The 26,624-nt window shown below is 37.0% G+C and overlaps 1 protein-coding gene across 2 annotated transcripts in view; it reads left to right on the forward strand.

Annotated features, from left to right (window-relative positions):
• Positions 1-383: 383 nt before the first annotated feature.
• Positions 384-26,624, forward strand: part of CDKAL1 (CDKAL1 threonylcarbamoyladenosine tRNA methylthiotransferase) — a 312,732-nt gene continuing 286,491 nt past the window's right edge. The window contains exons 1-5 of one of the 2 annotated variants that reach the window (XM_034429252.3): positions 817-905; positions 2,111-2,194; positions 4,465-4,503; positions 6,526-6,698; positions 8,412-8,524. In XM_034429252.3, the coding sequence (XP_034285143.2) occupies positions 6,532-6,698; positions 8,412-8,524 (280 nt within the window). In that variant the 5' untranslated portion in view covers positions 817-905; positions 2,111-2,194; positions 4,465-4,503; positions 6,526-6,531. Of the gene's footprint in view, positions 906-2,110; positions 2,195-4,464; positions 4,504-6,525; positions 6,699-8,411; positions 8,525-26,624 lie in introns of both variants that reach the window. The other variant, XM_034429250.3, reaches the window with a different exon arrangement.

The raw sequence follows: 26,624 nt of genomic DNA on the forward strand, positions 1-26,624 counted from the left end.
GATTCTCAATTTATTTAGGTCATGATTGTTCCAAAACATTTTCAAAAGGCAACTAGATTGTGTCTCCCCCGCCCCCCACTTAAAAACATTCCGCTTCTCGTCCAGGAAGCTTCTTCAGTTCATCCAAGAACTGAAGAAGCTTCTTGGAGGAGAAGCGAAACGTTTTCAAGGGGGAAAAAAAATCCACTCCAGTTGCCTTTTGAAAAAAACATTTTTGGAATTTCGTTCTTCTTGGTCATCCCCCCCTCCCCCCAAATTATAAACGACGGCTGAAATCTTTATTGTTCTATTGTCTCTCATTCAACATACGCAGATACTGTAGATCAGGGGTCTCCAACCTTGGCAACTTTAAGCTTGGAGGACTTCAACTCCCAGAATTCCCCATCCAGCTGGGAATGCTGGGAGTTGAAGTCCTCCAGGCTTAAAGTTGCCAAGGTTGGAGACCCCTGCTGTAGAGAAATCCAGCATCTCGGGGATAAATACTGCCTAAAAATCAACTCTTCCCCCTGAGACTTGATGTCTATGGAGATTCTCAGTCAATCCAGGTCAGGGTTGTCCCAAAGGTGCTTTTTTTCCAGAGGCACCTAGACTTTCTGCTTTTTCTTTGAAGACGTTTCGCTTCTCATCTAAGAAGCTTCCTCAGCTCTGAGTTTATTTTTGCTTTTTGCTTTCCCGGCGATGCCTTTTCCATCGTTTCCATTTAACCCACAGTCCTCGTTGGGGCTCCGGGCTCCAGGAAAGAGTTAACCGGTCCTTGTCTTTTCGCGAAGCGAAAAAACGAACCTAGTTTGTTCCCTCCGTCGTCCCGTCGTCAACGTCTTCATGTGACGCGAGAAAGGGCGTGGCCACATCATGGCGCAGTGCATGTGCGGCTGCTCCGAGCCTCTGAGCTAGGGAGCTTCCAGGTAAGCGGTTTTCCTTATCAGGGTTGCTTTCGCCGCTGTCAGCGCACCGCCGGTCGGGGAGGAGAGCTAGATTTCGTCTTCCGTGGCCTGAAGTATAGCTTAGCCCGGTATTGTGTTGTGTTTCGGTCCGGTCCACCGTTGGATGAGATGCGCTGGTTTCTTGTCGTTTAGGGCGGGGGTCTCCAACCTTGGCAACTTTAAGCCTGGAGGACTTCAACTCCCAGAATTCCCCAGCTAGCTTTGCTGTCTGGGGAATTCTGGGAGTTGAAGTCCGCCAGGCTTAAAGTTGCCAAGGTTGGAGACCCTTGGTTTAGGGGGAAATTCCTTTCTGGGATCTCACCCGATCGGTGGCGAAGCAAGTGATTTCCCTATCTGCCAAGCAGATGGAGAAAATCTTATCTTATGTGGTCGCTAGGTGTCCCAATCGACTTGATGGCACATCATGAGATCTATCAGACAATCGAAATGGATAAAATCGGTGCTGGTGCGAAGGCAATTAATTTTTTCTAAAATACCCTCTATCTGGGACAGGTGGGTCTCAGCAGTTTAAATCTGTGTTTGTTACCCTTAGCTACATGTTAAAGATGGGTGGATTTTAACTCTCAGAATTCCCCCCTTTGCATGCAATCACTATTGCAGCATAAGATAGAAAGTAGGAGTTTAGTAATAGCTGCAGCATAGCGTTAACAATAGCACTTAGACTTATAGACTGCTTCATAGTGCTTTACAGTCCTCTCCTAAGTGGTTTACAGAGTCAGCATATTGCCCCCAATAATCTGGGTCCTTATTTTACCCACCTCGGAAAGATGGAAGGCTGAGTCAACCTTGAGCCTGGTGGGATTTGATCTGCCAAATTGCAGGCAGTCAGCAAAAGAAATAGCCTGCAATACTGCATACCTTTACTTTCCTTTTCTTCCTCCACTTTTCATCATCCAGGGGTGGAATCAGCCTTTCCCCACTTTTGTTCTCATTGATTCTAATTCTAGTCAAGTCACTATAGTTTCTAGTGAAATGGTCAACAAAAACCCAGAAACTGTCAACTACACTAGTTGGTCAAAACTGTTTATCAGAAAATGTAATTGGCTCCATTTGTTGTGTCAACTGATGTCAGGCTCATGATATAAACAGTGGGATTGTGACATGTTTGTGCAAAATGCACCCACCATAACATTTTGGTGTACACTCCTTCCCTATGTTTTTGACAGGTATGTGAGTGAGGACTTTTCTGTACTATATTTGCCTGGGATGCAGGAGTTAGAGTCAAAGGGATTATTCCCAAATTGCAAGCTGTGAGTTATAACACTTTTTTAGTTGGTGTGGTTGTATGCTGAATGTGACGGAGCTAAAGTCAAATATGAGCTTAAGACTTCTTCCATCCCTTTTAACAGTTTAAAGCAGGGGTGTCAAACTCAATTTCATTGAGGTCCACATCAGGGTTGTGTTTGACCTTGGGGGGCTGGAGTGGGGGAGGCCAGCTCAATGTCTCTTGTGCCTGTGGTGGCCCGAGTGCTCTGCCAGAGAAAACAGGCTCCAGAAGTACTTTTTTAGCTGCAATGGCCTCCTGCAACCCTCTGCCAGCAAAAACGGAGGCCCTCCCGACCTCTGTTTTTGCTGGCAGAGGCACCGCGGGCCAGTTCTTCCCTGTTTATAGGGTGGCCCTGCAGGCCAGATCTAAGCACTCTGCAGGCCGGATCCGGCCAGGGGCTTGAGTTTGACACCCTTGGTCTAAAGGCTACTGATAATTTACTGTAGAAGTTTTAAGTATTAGGTTTGTTGACTGTTTTGTAAACCCCCATGAATCTATTGATTCATTTATTTATAAATAGAGTGAATGAATGAATAAGTTACTGTAGGAAAGTGAATCACAAATCCATTTAAAAGCTATATATTAAGCCAGCTGAAGGTCACAAAATACAATGTAAATCTTTCAGTTCCCTTATTCTAGGGAAGCAGATAAATAACGTGATAATGTGAAAAGGGGAGGCAGTCAGTGATGTGATTTGTTTTAAAATGTCTTAAAATAGAAGTAAGTGAAGATACTTAAATTAATGCTGGCTGGGTGACTTGGGCCATTTTTTTTTCTCTCAGGAAGGAAGCAGTGGCAAATCAGTTCTGATAAAACTTGTCAAGAAAATTGTAGGGATGTGTCCAAGTAATTACTGAGAATCAGAAAATGAATGAGTGGAAAAAAATATTTGTATGAAAAAGCAAATAATGAATGTATGTTTCTAAGAGTGCACATTCAGAGTGCATTGATGATGTATTTAAAGATAACCTCCACATACTGATACATTATAGAAAATAAAAAGTTAAAAAAGATACCAATTATTCATATCTACTTGCAGCGTAATTATTATTTTGTAATTTTAAAACATTTATTAAACCAATTGAGTTTTTTAAAAAGGAAAGTTTCTTTCCAAAAAATTCAAAATAATCCAATACAGTTGTTGTTAGTTGCAAAGTCGTGTCCGACCCATCGCGACCCCATGGACAACATTCCTCCAGGCCTTCCTGTCCTCTACCATCCTCTGGAGTCTATTTAAGGTCACGCCTACTGCTTCAGTGACTCCATCCAGCCGCCTCATTCTCTGTCATCCCCTTCTTTTGCCCTCAATCTTTAGGCTCTTCTCCAGTGAGTCCTTCCTTTTCATTATTAGGTGGTCAAAATATTTGAGTTTCATCTTCAGGATCTGGCCTTCTAAAGAGCAGTCAGGGTTGATCTCCTCTCCAATACAGTACATACAATAAAAACATTGACAGTAACATAATATCTAATATGTTCTAAATGTTTTATGTTGACGGGAAAGAATCATAAAAGAGGGAAATTATCTGATAAAATACACTGGCTTGCTAAACATTAAGCTTCAGGAATGAAATGTATTTTCCTCTAAAAATTCAAAGAACACTGAAGCCAGACACAGTATAATGTTTCAGGAAGTTGCATCTAAAGAATTTATCTTAATGTGTTTTTAAAAGCATATTTTGTGTTCACCTAATTTTTATTCAGAATCTATTCTCAGTTTTCTTTTTGTTACCTTAATTCTTATAACCCAATTTAAAGGAAAACGTACTAGTTAATTTAGATTTATTTGAGGTTTTGAATTTTGAATTTCCAAAAAGCAAAGCATTCTTGGGGCATACAAATGTGTTTTGAATAAAGTATTTAAAAATACTTTTAAAAGTAAAGTATTCACATAATAGGCCAGTGATGGTGAACCTATGACATATGTATCAATGGTGCCACACCACAATGTTTTGGGTGGCACACCATTATTCACCAACATTCAAGAACTATTTTTGAAAGCGTGCCCCATTTTACTTGATTTTCAGAAGTTTCAGGGGCTGGGCAAGAATGGGCTGTATTCTTGCATGGTCTCTGGACCCTCCAGAAGCTGTGTGAGAGGGCCATGATCTCACACAGTTTTTGGAGGCAGCAAAGGCTGTGGAAGAGCATTTTCCAAAGACGTTTTCCTTTGCCAGTAATATCAAAATGAGGCTTCTCTTTATTTCTCTTTGGTGATATAGGTGATCACTGCTAACAATCTTCTGTTCCTTTCAGGAAAAATGCTGAAAAATCCCAATACCTACCAATATTAAGGTAAGGTTTTATTTGAAGATACTAATATTGTATTTTGTTTCGATATGATTGTCATTTAGCTATTTGGAAAAAATATTTGATTCTTGTCCTGAACAACAATTCAGCAGTATCATTTATTTTTTTACTTGCAGCTGCTGTTTTTATTTTTATTTTTAAATTTCTATGCCACCTGACTTCCAGTGACTGTGTCTAGTAGCTGTTGGCAAATACAGTTGCATATTCAGCTAGGATTATAAATACTGAACCCCCTAGCTTTTGAATGACAAATTTTAAGAGTCAGAGCCAGCCTGAACAATTGTCAGGAATTGTTGAAATTTAGCCCAAAACATTTAGTAAGCCATGTGTTGACAAACTTTGATATCTATCTATCTATCTATCTATCTATCTATCTATCTATCTATCTATCTATCTCTTGGACTTGCTGCAGTTCAAGAAATTTGATAATAATTTTGATATAAGTAAGTGTAGGCATTGGCAATTTCTAATAATTTTAGCCTGTTTGAATGCTGTAGAGAGCATAACAGTGATAGCAATATTGAGTCTTGGGGACTTCCGGGTAGGATGATTTTCTATAAAATTGATATAGGTACATTAAGAATATTTTGCATGGTTCCCCCTCCCCCAATCGATCAGATTGAAAATCACACTTCCTAATTCTTGTGGTATAACCCAATTAGTAGGTTTCTTAGATGTCTCTGGTGGATCACTGTGTAATGGGCAGAAAGAATGACTTTATGGGACAGGAGGAAGAGCCGCTTACCAGGACAGTGGGTCAGATAAAAGAAACCTGAGTCTAGGGCAGAACTGTAATCTGAGAAAGCATCTCAGGCAAGACCCTCCCTGGTTCTCATGTAGATAAAGGGAGAGAGAAGTGAAATGCATTCAGACTTGCAAGTTTCTCTTACTGTAATCTTAGAATAAAAATACAGATAGCCCTCAACTTACAAACATTCATTTAGTGACCGTTACAACAGCACTGAAAAACATGACTGACGACAGTTTTTACACTTACAGCTGTTGCAGCATTCTCATGGTCACATGATCAAAATTGGAACGCTTGGCAACTGGTTCATATTTATGGCGGTTGCAGTGTCCCTGGGTCATGTGAACACCTTTTTGTGACCTTCCGACAAGCAGAGTCAATGGGGAAGCCAGATTCATTTAACAACTGTTAAGTGTTAAGTTACTAACTTAACAACTGTGACAAAAAAATTGTAGGGGAAGGGCAAAACTGCTTAGCAACAGAAATTTTGGGCTCAATTTTGATCATAAGTCAAGAACTGCCTATAGTATTGGTCTGCATGACTTTGGTTTTGTGGTCTGGTCAACCTTGAAGGGCTGATATCATGGAAGAGAGTATCCTAACTAGGCCTGACCCAGCAGGGCCTGCTATCATGTTGTCAGTGGACTAAGAAAACCTTGGCTGAGGAAATGTGGCTCACCCACCATTTTTTTTAGTGTGTTAGGCAAAAGCACTCTCTGTGTAAAACTATTGCTGATAGCTATATAGTAGAAGCAAACAGTGGTTTGAAATTTATTGTTCCTAGCCAGTCTGGACCATAACATGTTATCAATCTTCATATTCTTAAAATATGGTCCTGAGTTTCAGTACGGGTGATTTTTGTATTATTTTGAGATTAGATTGGCTTTCCCTGAATGATCTTGTTAACCGAAACTGTGGTTTCACGTATTCTTATTTTAAAGCTCAATTTTCTGACATGAATGAGCAGGTGGTTTGCAGGAGGGAAGGGACATGGCAGGTCACTAGGTACTAAATGCAATTTGCATTATGGTTCAGTTGATCCGAATTGCATAATTTGTACCATTTGGGCAATGATATCGTGATGTATGTGTGACATTATTGCGGTTTTTGCTGGAGACCTACAAATGGTTGCTGTCCTATGATCTGTTATCCTTGCAGTTTGTGGAAGGGGGGATGTGAATAGTTGTGCGTTACTGTTGCAGGGATAAGGATCCTTGTTTTATGCTTTTCCTCTTCTGCCATATATTTCTATCTCCCAGAGAAAAATGATTGCTGCTGGTGACCTTTGCCTTGACGACATTGAAGATATTGTGTCGGCACAAGATCCAAAGCCCTTTGATCGTCAGTTCAGTAGAAAAAACATTATTCCTAAAGTGCGAAAACGCCAGTCACAAAAGAACGTGGAAGTGGATGATCCTCCCCCTAGAGATAGGTACATATTTACCTTTCTTATAATTTGAAGTAAGATTTTGCCATACAAAGTACAGTATCAATAAAGGAGAATATCTGTAGGTCAGGGTTGAAATGAAGGGGTCTTTGGTACTCTCAGAGTTTGCTTGTTTTCTCACTGACATTTCATTACCCTAACTAAGTAACATCATCAGGGCTAGTAACATCACTAGCCTTGATGATGTTACCTAGTCAGGGTAATGAAATGTTTGCAAGAAAACAAGATGTCAGCACTTCAAGCTGCATTTTCTCTAGTGCTGACATAAGAAGGAGAAGCGGAGGCGTCTGGAAAGGGACATTTGACTTTTCACCTACTTATTTTCCCTGGAGATAATATCCCCTAGGAGATGGGATGGGAGGGGGGAAATTCCTTTGAGCTGGAGCGGTAGATTAGGGGTAGAATGACTTGGAAGTTGGCCAATGAGTGCAGGGGAGTGGGGAACGGAAAAGGAGGGTTTGGGGTCTGGAAGTCAGAGTTGGCTTCAATGGAGTCGGATTTAATAAATGCTTAATAAATAGGAGTTTTCCTTCAAAGACTTTGTTTGAAATGCAGTTTATTTGAGACGACCTCGAAACCTGACACAAGAAAGCTCAGAGAGCACCAAGGACCCCTCGAAGTACAGTACCTTTAATTTGTATTAGATTGATCTGTGTTTAACATAGATAATTCTGCTTTTAACTTCCAACAACACTCAGGGGATGGAAGACGTGGGAATAAGGAATCTGAAAGACTGAAGCTAGATAGAAACTCATAAGGCAATCATATAGTGATAGAGTTTATTCTGTTGAGTAGGAGATTAAAAGCAGAACCAAATGATTGGAGATTTAACAGTTCTCTCCATCTACAAGTCTTGCTATACTGCCTCTTTATGGGGGTAGGGAGTCTTCCTGGGAAGGATGAGTGAAAAATGCCAGTTGTGTATACTCCAAGCAGGATTACCCAAGGTGTGAAGATCAGCTAGCTTCCCAACTAAAGCAACCAGGTACCTGTATCAGAAAGGGGCTGGGGGCAATTTAGGAACAATGACAGAGGCATCACTTCGTACTGCAGTTCCTATATTTTACCAAGAAAACCACATGGCCAGACAAGATAAAGTTATTGACAGTATCATGTCAGATGATGGGGACCTTCAGGTCAGATGAGAGGCCACATGCTACCAAGGAAGAGCCGAGGACATTTCAGAGTACTCAAAGTGTTTATGAAGAGTAGATTAAATACTTCAGGACATCTAGTTGCTGATGGCGCCGTTCGTAAAAAGAAAGCTGCAAAGTTGTGCAGTACATGCCAACATCAAAGAAATGGGACTTTGTTAAATGCATAAACCATTGCACATTATCTTTAATTTCATATCCTATCAAAATAATGTTTAGGGTCATCCATGGAATATTAGAACACTGCATGGAACAGGAAATGTGTATGGACAATTCCCCAAATCCCTGATTTCAGCCATCCTCCTCTATTTTTTGTTTTCTTTCATAGTGTTATCATTGTCTCAAAATCAAGAGCAAATATCTTTCATTAAGATCTGTTATTAATATTTTTACTCTATGTATGTGCATTGTCTAAGCATTGCAATGCTTTACCTCTCAGGGAATATTTTAGGGTTTGTGAGTTCCTCGGAATCTGTAAATCACTGCTGGACAAATTTTTCTATCGTGGGAAAATTTATTATGTTTGTGTCTTTCAACTTGACAGTGTGATTCCCGGTATACAGAAAATTTGGATACGTACATGGGGATGTTCCCATAATAGTTCAGATGGTGAATACATGGCTGGACAGCTAGCTGCTTATGGATACAGTATAACAGGTAATGAGTTGAACATGTTGTATTTCTTTCAAAGGTTTTATTTTTAAAATGAGATTTAAATATGCTGTTTTCTTTGCATTTGCTCATTATTTATGTTCTTTTCAGGATACAGATTCTTCTGTACTTATTTAAAAGTTAAATCAATAAAGTAAAACAGTGCCTTGAGTAATTGGAATCGTTTTCATTGGTCAGCTAATAGACATGTTAGCAGATTTTGAGGTTTCTTTTATAAATCCCATTTTCGGTCACTTATGTGAGTCACTCTTTTCTTTTTTTGGCTTTAATTTATATGCCGCCCTTCTCCGGAGACTCAGGGCGGCTTACAATGCGTTAAGCAATAGCTTTCATACTTTTGTATATTTATACAAAGTCAGCTTATTGCCCCCACAATCTGGGTCCTCATTTCACCTACCCTTGAAAGGATGGAAGGCTGAGTCAGCCTTGAGCCTGGTGAGATTTGAACTTGCAGTAATTGCAAGCAGCAGACTCTATTGCAGATCAAGTAGACTTGCTTAATTTACAGGTGTATTAGTAAAGTTTTATTGGAGAATACAAGCCTAGGCTACTAAGGAAAATATTAGTAGGCTGGAAGGTTTGGGAAAAAGTTATCTATTCACTGATCAAACATGTAATGTATAATTTCCTGTTTAAATTTATTTCAAAAATATTTGAAATATTTTATTGCTGTTTATATTTTTATATTTAATATTTTGGCTTTAAATCATGATGGAGCTTCTAATGGTTAAAAACATGAATTTTATATCAGCCTTGGCCTCCTAAGAGAAAATAAGGAGTTGAATGCATTACAGTAAATAAATAAAATGTTTTGCTAACAAACAGCTGTTTATTAAGATTGCTTTGCAGACAGCTACATTCAGAATACAACAGTTGGATGTCAGGAATATATTAGGGTAGAGTTAAAAGCATGCTTGCTTAATGCATAAATAACACCTCCCATAATTTCTACAATGTTTTTGCCATATATCATTGAATTTCTAACCATTGCCAACATTTGACATAATGCTTTACATCCTGCATTTAGGTATTATTTGCTTTATGTTCTTTAACTTCCAACCATTATCTAAAATATTTTTTATTTATCCTGTTTGGTACTTTACAGATTTTAATTTGTGATTTGACAACATAATTGTTTAATTTATAGCTTGTATTTAAAAATGGCTGCTCACCAATGGGATAAAATAATGACAGTGAATAATAATGTTTGTATAATTGATGTATAAACATACACTAGGTGGCAGTATTAAATAACTTTTTTAGTTAACTATGTTATTAAAATTTGAAATTAATCTGTCATGCTTTCTAATTATTTTTAAACCATACTTATGATTTTGATCTATTTTTTCAGTTGAAATTGTAATTCAAAGAACTATTAATATAATGCTATTAATTATTTTGGTCTTTGTTTAATTTTCTGGCTATAATAATGGAATTAATAGGTTTCTGTCTATTTAGTAATTGATAGATTATCAAAATCAAATAACTAACTTCTGGCATATTTATGAATTCAATGTTGAATTTTCTGTTAACAAATTTTAGCTGTTTGAATTTTAAAGTCCAGATACATATGATTCTTCATTCTTAAATTTTTGTCCACACAATAAAGTCAGAGGGAAGCCAGATTCACTTAACAGCAGTGTAGCAAGAAAGCTCGTAAAATGGGGCAAAACTGGCTTACCAACTGTCTTGCTTAGCAATAGAAATTCTGGGCTCAGTTGTGATCATAAGTCAAGGACTACCTGTATAACACAGCAAACAGGGTACTTTATAAAACGGTTTATAGAAGGAACTGATTGGTTTTCTTCCTTGGTTTATTATTTTATTTATTTTATTATTTACATTTCTATGCCGCCCACTCTCTGAGGACTCTGGGCGGCTTACACCAAAGACAGTATACTAAATAGCATATTGCCCCCAACAATCTGGGTCCTCATTTTACTTACCTGTCAACCTTGAGCCGGTGAGATTTGATCCACTGATCTGCTGAACTAGCAGTCAGTTGAAGTAGCTGCAGTACTGCACTCTAACCACTGCGCCACCTTGGCTCTTTATGATTAGTTGATTAGTAATTGGATCAGAATATTTTTTTTAAAAAAATATCACCAATGTGGAATAAAGAGTTTATTTATGTACTTATGCATTTGTCCCCCACCCTGCAAAAATTCAGAAAAGGACTAAAAACTAAAGTGTACAATAGTAAACAAAGATGTGTCCATGACCCAAACACCTAGAAAAACGTACCTTATTTAGGCTAGGAGCATATCTAATCTCAAGCAGGAGACCATTCCAAAGGGTCGGGACTACCACAGGAAAACACACCCAGACACACGCATGCACACTTCCAAGCATTATCTTTCTTGACCTCCTGAATGTGGGGAACAGTCAATTGCCACCAAATCCTGTGATAGTCAGAGATCATTTTTTTTTTTTAAAAAAAAGGATGAGATAATTGAACTCGGCCACAATGCTTAAATCGTATCTTCGGGTTGATTGGTAATATTCTTCTAAATGTTAATTGCTTGGAAGGAAGAAACAATAAATGGATGTTAATATACTGCCACTACTGGTAACTGGATGCTGACATTTTAACATAGGGCATATCTGTGCAGTCTGCGGCCCACGAGGTGTTGGTTCATAGTATTGATTACTGGCTATGCTAACTGGGCTGCTGGGAGTTGTAGCTTACCAGCCTTAGGCATAGTGTAATTTATGAATGCCATCATTGTGATTTGATCAACAACCACTGGTATGGTTCACACAGCATGCTAATTTAAAATTTGGCTTATTTGGTTTTGGTTGAGCATGTTATGTAAATCTAGTCATTATGGTTTGGAACCCACAATCTGTGGCATAGCATGATAACTGAATCCAGCCAATTGTGGTTTAAACAACAAACTGTTAATGTAACTTGCAAATCTAATTGTCATGTTGCTCGATGTAGATTTCAGATCAGCACGCATGGCTTATATAGTGTTTCAGGATCTTTTAGACATCATCAGCTTAAACTTTGTATTGGTATCTAATTAGGAAAGTGAAGTATATCAAAAGTATATCATTTTTGTTTTGTTTTTTTCAAATTTCTTCCCCTAGGAGCCTGCCAGAATTGACGTGGTAGATGCCATGTTTCTGTCAAAGAATATTCTTTATTTTACTGACTTCTTAACTTGTGATGCATCTGGAGTTTCCCCCCCCCCTTCCTTAACATACAGATGGAAAGTCAGCTAAGTGCTATCACAGAAGGACTGACTTGGATGTCTTCTCAAAGACCAAAATGGTTGCGCTGCCAACCTGAGATGAATGTCATTTGAGATTTGCAGTCAATGGCATGCTTGTGAATATTTTTTTGGCATTTCTGGCCCACCACAATGAAACGTTATTGTGTATAAAAGCAGAGGGAGAGACTCCCACTGAGTAGAAGACACTGACATTTGTCTTACATGTCAAAATCCTTGGCCCTGGGATCTACTTACAATGCAGAGCAACTTTGTCTTGGATGACTATAAATAGCTTTTTGACTTCATCCAGCCAAAAGTGAATAGCTGTTGATTAGTAAAAGGTATTGCAATATAGAGGAGTAGGCTTCTTGGCTCAGTTTTAAATATAAGACAGATTTCTTGGCTGCTTATATTTTTGTAAGACTTTTCAGACCTTGAGAGTTCATTGGCTCTGTTTCAAGTGGAAAACATGCTTGCTCATTGGTTCTGTTTGCAAAAGTAGGAAACTAAATTGTATTTCGATCTACGAAAACTAGCTCTCTCCTTATTGATGGTGTATTGTTTTGTCCTTCACAAAGCATGTAAGATCTAATCTAACATGCAAAAAGGAAAAGAAATAGACTATGCACTTTAGAGATGTGTAAGTTTTCCAAGTTTCAGTTACACACTTGTCTTAATTGATATGAATAGAGAAAAGTTTAACTTACTTTCAGAATATATTAGAATAGATTTGGGGTCTTGAAAAGAGCTTTATAATTGGAAACCTCTGCTTGGATTAAACTATACTGGATAGTATGACACTTTAAGTCTGAATAAACATTCTATAAAAGATGAGTTTTTCGCAATCTGAATTGAGAATTTTCCTTATCTGTGTACTTCTCTGTGCCAAACAGATTCAAACTGGATCTAACAAATGTTTCAAAACAGCATGAGAAAATATACCAGTAATAGAAACTTCAGGGAGATTTCAAAGACTGCTTTCACATAAATCATAGTGTTCAACTATAGAAAACAAACTATTTCCTGTAATGTATTTTCCACAGAAAATCATTGGAAAAAGATATGTGAAAACATACCTGAAGAAAGCAGTTTTTAATTTGTTTTGACTGAAAACTTCTCTAAGATAAGCCTGAAAAGCATGTGTTCTATATCCTATCTGACTAACCCTTTCTATGGAAAGGACTTCATATGTGTGGCATTCGTATTTCTTATTCATGTAGCTAATTTCCATTTATGTAGCTGATTAGCTCTTAGCAGATTGATGTGTTTTAGGACTGGGATGAATTCAGATGGTTAATCATGAGGGTAATAACAGAACTCGTACAGAATGCATTGCTCAAAATACTGATAGGGAAATCCCTGTAGAAATAGCTTCTGTTTTGGGGTAGTCAGTAGGCTTCCAGTCCGGACCCAATTCAAAGTACTAATAATTTCCTGTAAAAACCATATATGTTCCCCTCATAAGATTCCCGTCCTCAAGAGGTGACAGAGGCATGGACTAGAACAGGTATCTCCAAATCTGGCAACTTTATGACTTATGCAAGTCAACTCTCTGAATTCCTCAGCCAGCCACGCAAATTCTGGAAGTTGAAGTCCACAGATTTTATAGCTGCCAGATTTGGAGACCCCTGGATTAGAAGTCTGGCCTTCTTTGTGGTTGCCTTCACTTTATGGATCACACTGCCCTCAGACAGATGCTCAACTCCTTCGCTCTTGAGAGTGAGGAAGGCTCTGAAAAAGTTCTTTCTTTCCAAATGGGCACTCAGTTGGCCAACATATTTAGAGCTATTTTTGTTATGGTTTAATTATGCCTTTATTAATGTTGCTGTTATAATGCCTCTTTCAGTTAATATTTTATTCTACATCAACAAAGCAACTTTTGAATGGATGCTATAAAACGATTAACAAACCATAATAAATGAGCTGCAGAGAAGTAAAGAGATAACCTTGAAGAAGGAATCCAAGAATACTTGCATGAAGGTTGGCTTAGCACTGGGAAGGAGAAAGGGTGGGGGAGGAGGAGTGAAACAACCGCAAGATTGCCCCACCTATTGGATTCTTTCCCTTATTGGATTCTTTTGAGGAAGGTTTTGAGCTCCTATGCAAGTTTTAATTATAGCAATCCTTCATTTGCTTCTTGTCACAAGCATACCCTAAGGCTGGGAGGAATCCGAGTCTTCCATGCAAATTTATTTTACTGACCATAAGGGTGAAAACTGCTGTCAGAATTAATAACGATGAGTGCTAATTATACTTAGATCATAATCAGGCATCGTGTCTTATTGAAGATGAGGTGTATTTCATAGTTACACTATCAATAAGAAGGGCAACTGGAAAAAAATGTGTTCATTTTTACTTTGTCCGTTTTTAAGAACTGGGAGCATAACATATGTTTTCTTATCTAGACCTGTAAAATAATACATTTGCCAGAAGATGGCACTGTTTATGTTTGCAGTGTATAGCCTGTACCACTTCAGAAAGACTGAAGTGATGCTGTTTTTTTTTTTTTTTTAATATGGTCAGTGTTAAAGTGTTAAAGGGTGGTATTGAATCTGTTGTTAGAGTTATTTTAAAAAACTGAATATCTTCAAGATGTGTAATATCATAGGAGATATATTATTATATTATTAATATTATTGTGATGAATATTCCAACAAATATGTGGATTATGACTGTTTAAAAATAACTGTACCCAGACCACACACTTTTTGATGGAAATTGAATGTTATATAAATAAATAAAAAAAAACATGGGGAAATAAACCATAGGAGAGATAATTTTGCTTCCAGACCAAGTAGTGTACAATATTCTTTAGCAACACTGTTTTAAATTAAGCTATCAGACATTGCATTAATATATTTTTTTGTGTAGTAATGAAACGTCTTCTTAAAATGCTTAATTTATTTTCACGTATTTTATGAAATCAAGATTCTAAGGTTATTTTTTTATACTGGCTTCTATATGAAGCATAGAAAGTAATGGTGCTGCATTGCATTATCAGCAATTTTTGGAACTATTGTGAAATCAAGCTATATACCAATAAGGTATATAGTTAGTGATGGTTTGTCAAGGTTTGAAGTTAGTGATGTGTTACAAATTGGACTTTCACTGTCCAGTTAGAATACCATATGCTCTAAATTTTGTTCTAGTTTTTTAAATATATATATTTCAGTTCACTTTAACCAGTGATTCTCATTTGTAAACCTAGAAACAGACTATTAAACAATTGTGTTTATTTATCATAAAGACTAGATGTTACCAGAAACTCTAGGCCTCCTGTGCATTTTTGTAATGTTCATATGCTTAAGTTGTAGACGTATCTTCGCCAAGTATTGAAAGATTTTAAAAAAAGACCCAAAGGCAGACAAAAACAAACATATTTGTAACAGTTTCCTGTCTCCCTTTTTCCTTGTTACACTTTGGTAGGAGATAAACATGAACAGATAAGTAAGCAGACTGCATACTTTTTAAAGTAACATATTTTCTCTAATGTGCTTATGAAGGACAACATTCTAATTCCTGCATAATTCTGTTTTAAATAACTCTGTTGCACTATATGCTGTATTTATTTTGAAGTAACTCTGTAATTCCTCCCTTATTTCCTTAGGCTTTTAAGATTTAAAGCTTGAATGTATTCTTATGACTATGAGCTTAGAATAAACTTTGCTTCATGCAATTTCATTTAGGACTATTGAAAGTTTGTTAAGTGTTTTTATAGGAAAATGCGATTTAACTTGATTTTACTTGTTAAGTATTATAGTTGATTAGTGAACTTCAGCATAATACAGTGTCTGGGTGATTAATAGTAAGGGTTTTTTTAATTAAAGATGTATTGCAATCCAAAACTCTTAGTTACTATCTGCATTACTAGTTGTACCTTTATTTTTCTAATTTCAGCTTATTGCACCAGTTTGATTTTAAAGAGAAAATCAAAAGAAAAAGATACATTTATTTTTGATCAAGGAAAAAAATCTCTAGTGGAGGCAGCACTTTTTCTCATTTACAGTTCACTTGTTTAATTCCTGGCTGCAGCCTCCCAAATTGAACATCATCTGCCAGAAAAATGATTTCTCTTCATTGAAGCTTGGAATAGTTCAGACTCAAGGCTATCCAAGACTGTTGTTGCCAGAAATATGTTTCATTCAGTATTTGATATCACATTAGGTGTGTTAAATGTAATTTGTTTGGCTAAATGTATTATAAATGCACTCATTATGTGGAAAGAAAACTGAGAAGACTGTTCTTATTTCTAATAAAAAATGGGAAATCAGTAAAAAAAATGAAACTTTAAGATTGTCTTGTTAAAGAGACACAATAGCTAGACTCACACATGATGCTACAGCTTGTTTTATATCATTTGTTGAATAATCCATGTAATGGCTTAGTGAAAGTAACATCCTAAGACAGAAGCAAATGTACTAAAATATGCCTTCTTGAGATATGCAATTCATTCAATATATTGGTTACATATTTAGGCAAACCATCCTTATGCAACATAAAATTCAAGTAATAATGTCAGCAGAATCTATTACCTTATCATATTCCATTTAGAATTCATTCAAAGATAGATGCACAAAGAAACAACTCAAACATGAGTCAAAGAACGAAAGGAACATTGCCATAATAACACTTCCAACAAGCCAAACAGTTCCAGAATAACACGTCCGTATATAAAAAAATGTATCAGAACATGCCAGCAAATTACTCTGATCGCTGGGCCTTGCAAACCTACAAAAAATGCTACAATTTTGTGTAGACCAAAAGATTGTACACCTCCCCACAAGCCCTCGTCGTCTTCAGAGAGAACTGTCCAGATTTGCAACCTTACATAGGGCAAATCGAACTCTAATTACAGCAAAGAATCCAGGACCGCAAGGTAGAACTTTTGACCTGAAATACCTAGCAGCCATTCATGCTCTCAGAATGAACCACACGTTTGACTAGGATAATGCAGAAACAATTGACAAAACAGCCAAAGAGTGGAGAATTCCTGGAAGCCAGGCACTCAAATGTCCATCAACAGAACAATAGAACTGGATACCATTTACCACTTAATTAAGCGCAGGTTCCAAGCCATTCACAGCTGACTGACAAGACAGAGCAATCTAAACCGAACCAAGCAATGGAAGCTTCCCGAGAACCAGCCAGTCATCCATAGAAACTTAAACAAATAATGCAGCAAGGCAGCAACCCGCACTTAAGGCCATTGTGCTGAAAAAACTTTGCTGGAACATACAACAAAACACCTGCAAGTCATGATCTGTAGTTCAGATCTTCCTGGGCTCAGACACCATCCCCATCCCCACCACCCCTGCCAAGAAACGGGAGATTTGAGGCTACAACTTTTCCAAGAGATCAACTAACATGTAGCCCAGAATTGAAGTACAGGTAGTCCTTGATTTACATTCCACAATTGAGCTTAAAATTTCTGTTGTTAAGTGAGTTTTGTCCCATTTTACAATCTTCCTTGCCTCAGTTGTTAAGTGAATCACAGCAGTTGATAAATTTGTAAACCAATCATTAAGTGAATCTGGCTTCCCCATTCACTTCGCTTGTTGGAAGGTCGCAAAAGGTGGTCCCAGGACTTTGGGACACAGCAACGGTCATAAATATGAACCAGTTACCAAGCATCTGAATTTTGATCACATGATCATGGAGATGCTGCAGAGATGATAACGGAAAAGCGGTCATAAGTCCCTTTTTTCAGTGCCGTCGTAACTTTGAACAGTGAACTGTTGTAAGTCAAGGACTACTTATATTTGAGACATTCCGAACCATTCAGTCTCTTCCACATATTGTGATAGGGACAAGTGGTTTCAGGATAATAAATTGTATCAAGAGACAACTTGTAAATTGGTGTGCAGATTGAGTTACATGTTCACATACAGTGATATGCCATGAAAAATAACTTGTTTGTCGCAAGGAATCCATTGATGGTTTGGGGAACTGTTGAATTGTTCCTTGCATCACATCATTTTTTCCCCTTGTGGCTTATTAGGGTGCCCCGCCATATGAGAACAGTGGCATTTGCACATCAGATTTCCACAGAGTTCAGGGGTACTTGGTTTCTTTGCAGAAGTCTACTTCCTCTTGGGTTGGAGAGTTAGAAGACTTTCCCTTCCTATTTTGTATACACTTGATCATAACATTTCTGTGACTGATCAAATCTTCATGCGTACAATATTACTATTTGTCTTTAACTTTCTGTACTGTGTTGGTCCTGCGGGAGAAGCACTTTTCTAAAAACGTGGTTGAGTTTATAGATTGCACAATACCAGGGTGGATAAAAATCAATGATTTTTTTAAAAAAATCAAAAAATCAGATTTTTTTGATTTAAATCGGATTTTTTTTGATTTTTATCGAATTTATTTTAATAAAAAACTTCTGGGGTAAAAATCTATCGTAAGATAGTTTTCTATTTAAGATACATAAATAATTTAGTTTATTCAGCATGAAATGGAGCTTGGTTATGTAGCATGAGGCTGTATATTCTGCAACACTGGGACTATCGGTGAGTCAACAGTGGGTCAAAGGAGTAGCAGAGATGACAGTTGCTCTTTAAAAATTATGATTTAAATCGAGTTGATTTAAATCAAGCCTTTTTACTAGTGATTTAAATCATGATTTAAATTGTGATTTAAATCAACTCAATTTAAATCAAATCCACCCTGCACAATACCCAGTTTTATTTTAATGGGGCTTCCTTTCTCTAACGGTATCTATGCTGTAAGATCTGACAGAACTAGTAAGCTTCAGGTCCCATTGATCAGTGTCATCTTACAGGAGCCAGAAAACGTATTACAGATACTATATTATTAATAAATATTAACATACATTAAATTAATTAGAATTCACCAAAGTAATACATGTTTCAAACGTTTCTGTTGTATTAGCACTTGCCTTTTGTCTTCTTATTTTCAGTTCTTATAAAATATAATTCCATTAACTAAGAAGCCAGAGGCATGTTGCTGCAGTACTTCAATATTGTCTTCCTCTTTGGTGGATTTACTAAAATAGGGACGAAGAAACTCAAAACTGCAAGATTAGGGTGGCACACCTAGTTTGTGGGACATCAAGCAAGATGCGTCCCTCAAAACACCTTGTCACTGCTATATGTTATCTACATTTCCTTTATTTATGTACTCAGAGCCAATTTTCCTTGTCCCTTACTTCACCTTACCCCCATGTAGTAGTGAAAGAGATGTAGACAGACATGCAAAATTGCAATCAGTTTAGCTTTGTTCCCATCTTTCTTTTCTCTATCTTCAGAATTTTTCATCCCAAATAGTGAAGCAATTATCCAGTTGCCTTGTTTGGTGAGAATTTATGAATGTTGGATGAGGCAGAGTAATAATATTTTAGAATCTCATTGAAATGTGTTGGTTCTTATGTTCTCTCGATATGGGGCAATTAAAAGTTTAATTCTGGCTTATCTTAACGTGTAACTCCGCAATCCCATTTTCCTTCTGAGAGCTGCTTTTGGCAGATAGCATGCTGACACTTATAATATGCATTTTAATGCATACATTATTTTTACCACCAACTAGAAGCTGGAATGACTATTGACCTATAATGAATTTTAATATTAACACTGCATCTTTCAATCCAGCCAGACATTCTGTTGGTTTGACGTACACATGGTCAGAGTAAATTAATGTTTAAAGCTGGAATACTTTTAGGTTCAGCTAGAGTCTGCAACATTTGCAGTAATCCCAGAGAAGCTATTTAAGCAAAATTGCTGAGTTTTCTTTATCCTTGAGGTACCGAGTGTACAGGTAGGGTTGGCAGTGCTAGATAACCTCACTTAATTTAAACTGTCAATATCATTTTTACAGCTCCTGAAATACTCTAATGGACAGTATTTGGTAGACATAGAAAATTCTAATCAATACAGTTTAATGGATTATTCATGTTAAATAAAGAGTGAGCGCACTGTATGCTAAGTATCTTAATTGTATAAGATAATAAGTACTGAATAACTTGAGTGGTGGGAAAGTTCATCCTCTGCCTTTTTAAAAAAAATATTGTATTTTATATATTAAAAATAAAAAGATTAAAGTTGCAGTTAATACTCATCACATGAGACAAAGCAGCTTTAATAAATTTTTTACATCCAATCTTTGATAGTACCAAATTAGACAAAGACATAAGGGGGGATTTCTAAATATTGAAAAACAAATGTTTTCTTAGGTGAATGTAAACATCCATTACTGTAAAAGTAATGGATGCCTTTGGTGTTTTTTTTAAAAAAATGGATTCAGTACCTTTGTGTTCAAAATTAGTGAGATTGGAAGCTTTTAATTATCAAGTAATGCTTCAAAAGTGAGTGTTCTATTCTGTTTTAATGTGAATAATGTCCCACTGTATTCATTTCACAATTAGAGTGGATAAATTGAATCTGCCGTATGAACAGCTACCATCAAACTGTTCCTTATTCACCTTCCTTCTGTGCTTATCTTCTCTGCTCTCTACCTGTCCATCTTTCTTTCTTTCTAATCATGTAGTTATATTTCTTGTTGTGTTCTTTTTTTATTGTTTATTTTATTGTTCTGTTGTCTCCCTTGAGTGTGTAGTGGCCTAGTGGTGAAGACACTCGCTTCCCACTCAGAAGATTGAGAGTTCAGTCCTAGGCAGTAGCAGATGTTTCTCAGGGTGCAGAGAAAAAAATATCTGCTGAGTACTCCACTTGGTGTCAGGAAGGGCATCTGGCCAGTAAATGCTCAGCTGCATCCAGTCGCCCTGACTCTACCCATAATAGGAATTACAGAGTCATACAAAGGGAGTTCTATTGTCTTACTTTTGTTCACACTCTTCGTTTCTTCCTTTTTATTGTTGTAAGCCACCCAGAGTAGCCCCACAGCAAAATATGTGGCAAATAAATGTAACAATTAAAAAAACATCTTTGTGCCTTCGTTTCTTTGAACAGATCATTTCTGAATACAATAAAGGGTTTGTGGGAGGAAGAATCCATTCCTTTAGTGGATGCTATCAGTAGATGGACACAATTGAATACTTACTAGTATGTTTCATTTGTTCTGTTCTACAACGTTTCTCTGTATTAACTGTCAGAATGTCTAAAGGGAACCAGTAATAACCTGTGTATCATATGCCATTTTTGAATCCATCTAAGTATTGTGAATTATATTAATTCTGAATAACTCCTTATAACTTTAAAGAGTTTTTGCACCTATACATCATTTGAATGATAGACTAGTTACTAGTCTAATATAGTAATCTGGGAATTAGTCCTTTGTGAAATGGCATTAGACACTTCATTGCTACCCCTGTCATTCTGCTGATTGTGTCCTAGTTAAAGGGTGCCTTCAGCTAAATAGGAGGAGTGGCACTCCCACTCAATAAGTTAAGGTTTTTTTTTTTTTAAAAAAAAATAAGCCATTGTATATTTTTCCAATGGTGAAATAAACATGACTTATATTGAAAGGACACTGTGGATATGTCTGGTGCTTTAATGTCTCCTTGGATGTCTTGCAGTTGTTTGGATATATCTTGGCAGGACATACATTTTGGGAATGTTTGGGTAGTTTTAAATATATGACTCTGACACAATAAAATGAGAGTTTACTTTAACATTGACCCTTTTCTGAAGTTGGTATTCCGACATAAAAACAACTACAAGAGCTCATGTAAAATATATGTAGTCTTTTTGGTACCTTGGTATCAGTTTCTTTGAAATTTAGCTAGATGATCTGTAGTAAAAATAGTAGTTCTCCATCTAAAAATGTGGTCTGTGTAGATAACCAATTGTGGTTTATTAAGTAAAATCAAAGTTGGCTGGGTTCACATAATAGGCCTACCCATAACCCAAACAACTGCTCCTATGGGTAATGTCTTAAAGAAAAGAAAAGCAGTGTATGAAGGGGATATAGTTGTGGTGGAAGAAATGATGGTTTGTGAGGAGTGAAAAATATGGAGAGAGAAGTGATTGATATTATTAATTATGTTTTGCTATGTTTTTTTCCACGTCTTTATTTCTGACCCTTCTGTATAATGCAAAACATTGCTTGCCCCAAAGGGATGTTTGTGTGATACCTAAAAACTGTAAATGGATTCATGTAACATGTCTGTCAAAGACGGTGCATACAAATCAAAGTTGTACAAATCAGTGTACAATGGTATCTTGGTATTCAACTGCTTTGAAACTCATCGAATTTGGCACTCAGTGCATTTTGACATGAAATTTTTGTCCTGCTACTCATCATTTATTTGGTGCTCAACGCACAAGCTAGAACTTGTCAGTGTCAGCTGCCTTTGACTCACTACATTATTCTTTATGGGAAACATTTGTTTGGTACTCATTGTTTTTAATACTCATTGTGCCTCCTGGAATGATTAACAATGAGTACCGAGGTACCACTATATAGCAAATGTGAACTATTTAACCCTGAATTATTATTATTTTTTTTACCTTGGTCCAATTAAGAAGATAAATTGCAGTTTCACAACTACAAGTGTTGAGCAAATTATGATTCCAGACCAGGTCATTCTGTATCAGTTCTTGGCTTAATCAAGGTACTATTTTTTAAAAAAAAAATTAAAAACATAGCTACAGGATTAGAGACAGGGAGAGGTTGACTTATCTAACAAGAATTTATAGTCTGTTGATAAACCTATTTCACATTTTAGAAAACTGAAAGGAACAGCATCTTTACTCTGATTTTGACAAGTATATTGTTGCATATACACTTAAGTTTTTTAAAACTTATCTTTCTCCTGCTTCCCTGACAGCTATTTTATAATTGAACTCCCTCTATTTTACCATTCATTTATTTACCTGGTGTTGAACAAATTTATTTCTTAGGGATTGCAGAATAGATTTAAAAAGTGGGAGGCAGTTCAAATAGTAAAAAACGAAGCAGCATGTGTTTCCTAGATTTTCAACTTTAAGTATTAAGTAGATTATTGCTATTGCCTTTGTTATCAGATCTTTGCACAAAAGATAGAATTATGTTTGAAGCAGACCATCTGTTGTATTTCTCAGTGTTGTCAGAATGATAAGAAATAAGCAGCTTCAGCAATAGTACCACAACAAGCTGGATCTTTGTGTATATGAGTGATGGGCTGGATTATACCAATGATTTAGGTGGAACACAGCTGCAGACAGTCATCTGACTCAGCTTAATGTCTGCCAGGATACAAGGTGATATTTTAGATGTAAAACCACTTCTGTTCAGATTAATAGCCGGTGTGGGTCACTTATTAAACTAGACTAGAATTCTTTTAAGCCTGATCTGTTGTACAGGGGAAGTTTCGATATAGCACTTTAAACCAAAACAGCCCTTATTTCAATCTATGTAATTGCTAACTTGTTTTTTCCTCTGAATATACAGTGCCCCAATATCAAGAGACATCATGTGGGGTGTGTGCGGTCTCTTGATTTTTGTCAGAATTTTAGGATATAAAGCATTATTTCTTAATTCAGGCAATTCTAATTAACTCTTAGCAGGGGTCTCTTTTATTTCTTTGAGTTCTTTTTGGAAGGAAGAGTAATTATGAACTTTAAGGAACTTTCTTATTTCAATGCTGCTTCACGTTCAAAGAATTTCAGATTAAAAGATTAAAAATATCTGAATTCAGGGAACGAATGAAAAATTGAGTCTGTGTGAGAGAGGTAGAACAATATGGTAAATGCATTATCTTAGCTAAATATTACAAATGCACTGGAATTTTCATTTCAGTTTGGTTATGTACTCGTAATGGCCAGTAATCAAGCTTGAATCAAGGAAGACTTTCGTTGTTATGTCTGCAGAGATGGCAGTAAGCATACTAAGCTGTCAGATGGAAGGAATTAGTGGGGAATTTAACATCACCCAGACAAGTCAGTAATGTAATATTTGTCCAAGGAAAATAGGGGAAAGGTACCTGTCATGTAAGTTATGTTTTTAAAAAGTATAAGCAGGATTTTTCCCTCAGATGTTGGGCCTTCATATGCAATACAGTATGCTGTATGCTTGAGTAAAAACATGAGCAGGTTTAATCCACCAAAACTTCAGACCAAGATGGCTTTTGTCTGATAATTTTAAGAACTGTAGCCAGCTATTATATAGATCTTTGGGCCGGTTGGGTTGTATTGGTGGCGCAGTGGTTAGAAATAAGTAGTGCAGCTAACTTTGCCCACTGCCAGGAGTTCGATCCTGACTGACTCAAGGTTGACTCAGCCCTCAGGTCGGTAAAATGAAGACCCAGGTTGCTGAGGGCAATATGTTGACATTTGTAAACTGCTCAAAGTGCTGTAAAACACTATGGTACAATATATAAGTTTAAAGGCTATTGTTATTCCAAATTAGCCAAAGGTTGCTTTTGAAATTATCTGGTTAAACATAGAAATCCAAAAGGAAAGCTGAGTGTCAAAGAATTGAGGCCTTTGAACTATGGTGCTGGAGAAGACTCCTGTGAGTCCCTTGGATTTCAAGACGATCAAACCAGTCAGTTCTAGAGGAGATCAACCCTGACTGCTCTTTAGAAGACCAGGTCCTGAAGATGAAACTGAAATATTTTGGCCACTTAATGAGAAGGAAGGATTCACTGGAGAAGAGCCTAATACTGGGAACGATTGAGGGCAAAAGAAGAAAGGGACAGCAGAGAATGAGGTGGCTGGATGGAGTCACTGAAGCAGTAGGCGTGAATTTAAATGGTCTCCGGGGGATAGTAGAAGACAGGTCGTGATGGGTCGGACACGACTTTGCAACTAACAACAACAAACATTAAAAGCTGCCATGTATGTCCCTAAATTGGCAAATCTTAAGGGGATGAGTAACAGTTATTTTCGATATAGTCACGGAAATCTTATTAGCTATTCCTGTCTAGAAAGGTCTCCCAATGGCCTACTTGCTTTTGTCCTTACTGATTTCTTTGTTCCTGTTAATTCTACCGGCTCCTCAAGCATACTTTCTATACAATGGGTCTTGAGCTTCCCAAGGACCGTGTGTTACACCGTAATGATTTCTCTTTGACCCAACCCTTGCAAATGTCTTATGCAAACATCTAGTCCTTTACACACATACCCTGCTCTGTATTTTTTTAAAAAATTAAAAAATAACTGGCAAGGATTCTTTCATATTATTTGCATAATGTGTTGGCTATCTTTTGTCAAGCAATCCAACGTTGATATGAAAAGGATTAGCATGCATACAATGCAAAAGGGAGCTTGCAAAGTCCGGTTCTCAGGATAAAAAACCTTTCCATGCACTTTGCATGTTAAATGTGGCCTTGCACTTAACGTAACCCCTCTCTATATTTGCAGTTAAGAGTTGAAATTTGCATAATATTTGCTTACTTGCTTAGAGGAAGATAATCTGGGCGAACCTAAAAAAAGAGAGCTGTTTGTATATAGACTTGTGGATTTGCCAGTGCTTACAAAACAAAAGATGAAAATTACCCCAGTTTTCTCTTTTTTTCTTTTATGCTATAATAATGTTTTTAAGATTCAGAAAGCATAAAAGTCTTCAGTTTTTCCAAGTGTTTGACCTTGGATTATGAAACTATGGGTGGATGGCAACTTTCCAAAAGTAACATCTGTATCCTCTGGAGGACATGATCTTTGAAGTTCACGTTTGATGGTACGGGTAGAGAAAAGGCATAGGGAATGTACTATTTTCCTTGTATGTTCCTTCCCCACCTTCCTTCTCACCCTCTTGTTTACTTCATTGCTACTTACTATTAATCATTCCCAGTGTTGTCATCCATCATTTTAAGCTTATAGTGACACATTTTGTCAGGCTGGGCTTGCTTGTTAGTCAGTACAGGCAACTTAGTAACCATAATTGACACTGACAACTCTGTCACTAAGTGCTGCAGTCGTTGAGTGAAACATCACGTTATTTGACAGGCTTGTGACCTCACTTCCCCTACCGTTGTAAAGTGAATCACCACAGTCTCTAACATCCTATGTCTGCAACTTAAGAGTTTACTTCCACCTCGTCTCTTCATTCTGCTTTTTGCAAGCCAGATGTGAAGCACAAAAATGGTGATCATGTGACTGTGGGGTGCTGCGATGGCCCTAAAAGGATGCTGGTTGAGAAGCACCCAAATGGCAATCACATGACCAGGGGATACTGCGATGGTCACAAGGCTAATTTTTAACACTGTGGTAACTTTGAAGGGTTGTTAAACGAGGTTGGTAAGCAAGGACTATGTGTAGTGTTGTGATGCAAACGAGGGTGATGATACTAATCCTCTTCTGCATTTGGAAAAATTAACTCTACTTTAATGGAAGAGGTATATTCACCTAAGGGTCATTTAGGTGAGATGGGCAGTGTAGAAATGTGACAAATAAAAGACTATCTGTGTGTGTACACACACACACACATATACATATATGTATATATGTAATATAACTCAGGGTCACTAATAATCCTAGTTCCAGGAATAATATCCCGAATTAGACTGTTTTTTCCTCTGCTTTCCATGCATGTGTATCTACTCACAAACATAAACATATGCTTAACTAAAATATTTTTTCTATGAGCTGTTCAAAGATCTAGGCCTAAATAAGATATGGGTTTCTTGAGCCTAAATCTGTGAAGACAAAGAAATTCAGGTCTGGACCTTTTGCATTCCTAGCAGTCTGTATTCCTTAACATGACTGTATCTATTTCCCTTCCTCGTATGCTAGCTGTGTTATTCTTGAAAAAACAACTTAAAGGGAAGAAGCAGGAAAACATACTAATGGAAAGGAAAGAAAGAACTTGGTGTTGGCTTTTGAGCTTGTGGAATTTTATGGCACAAAAGAATAATTACGAGAAGTGGAATTACATTCCTCGGAAACAACTTGTAGGTCTTTTTGAAAATCATATTAATATCTATTTGGTAAACAGAAATAAACCTAGCAAATGGTTAAAATCTACAG

The sequence above is a fragment of the Pantherophis guttatus genome, chromosome 3 (genome assembly GCF_059756535.1).
Source record: "Pantherophis guttatus breed Tessera chromosome 3, ASM5975653v1, whole genome shotgun sequence".
Classification (NCBI taxonomy): Eukaryota; Metazoa; Chordata; class Lepidosauria; order Squamata; family Colubridae; genus Pantherophis; species Pantherophis guttatus.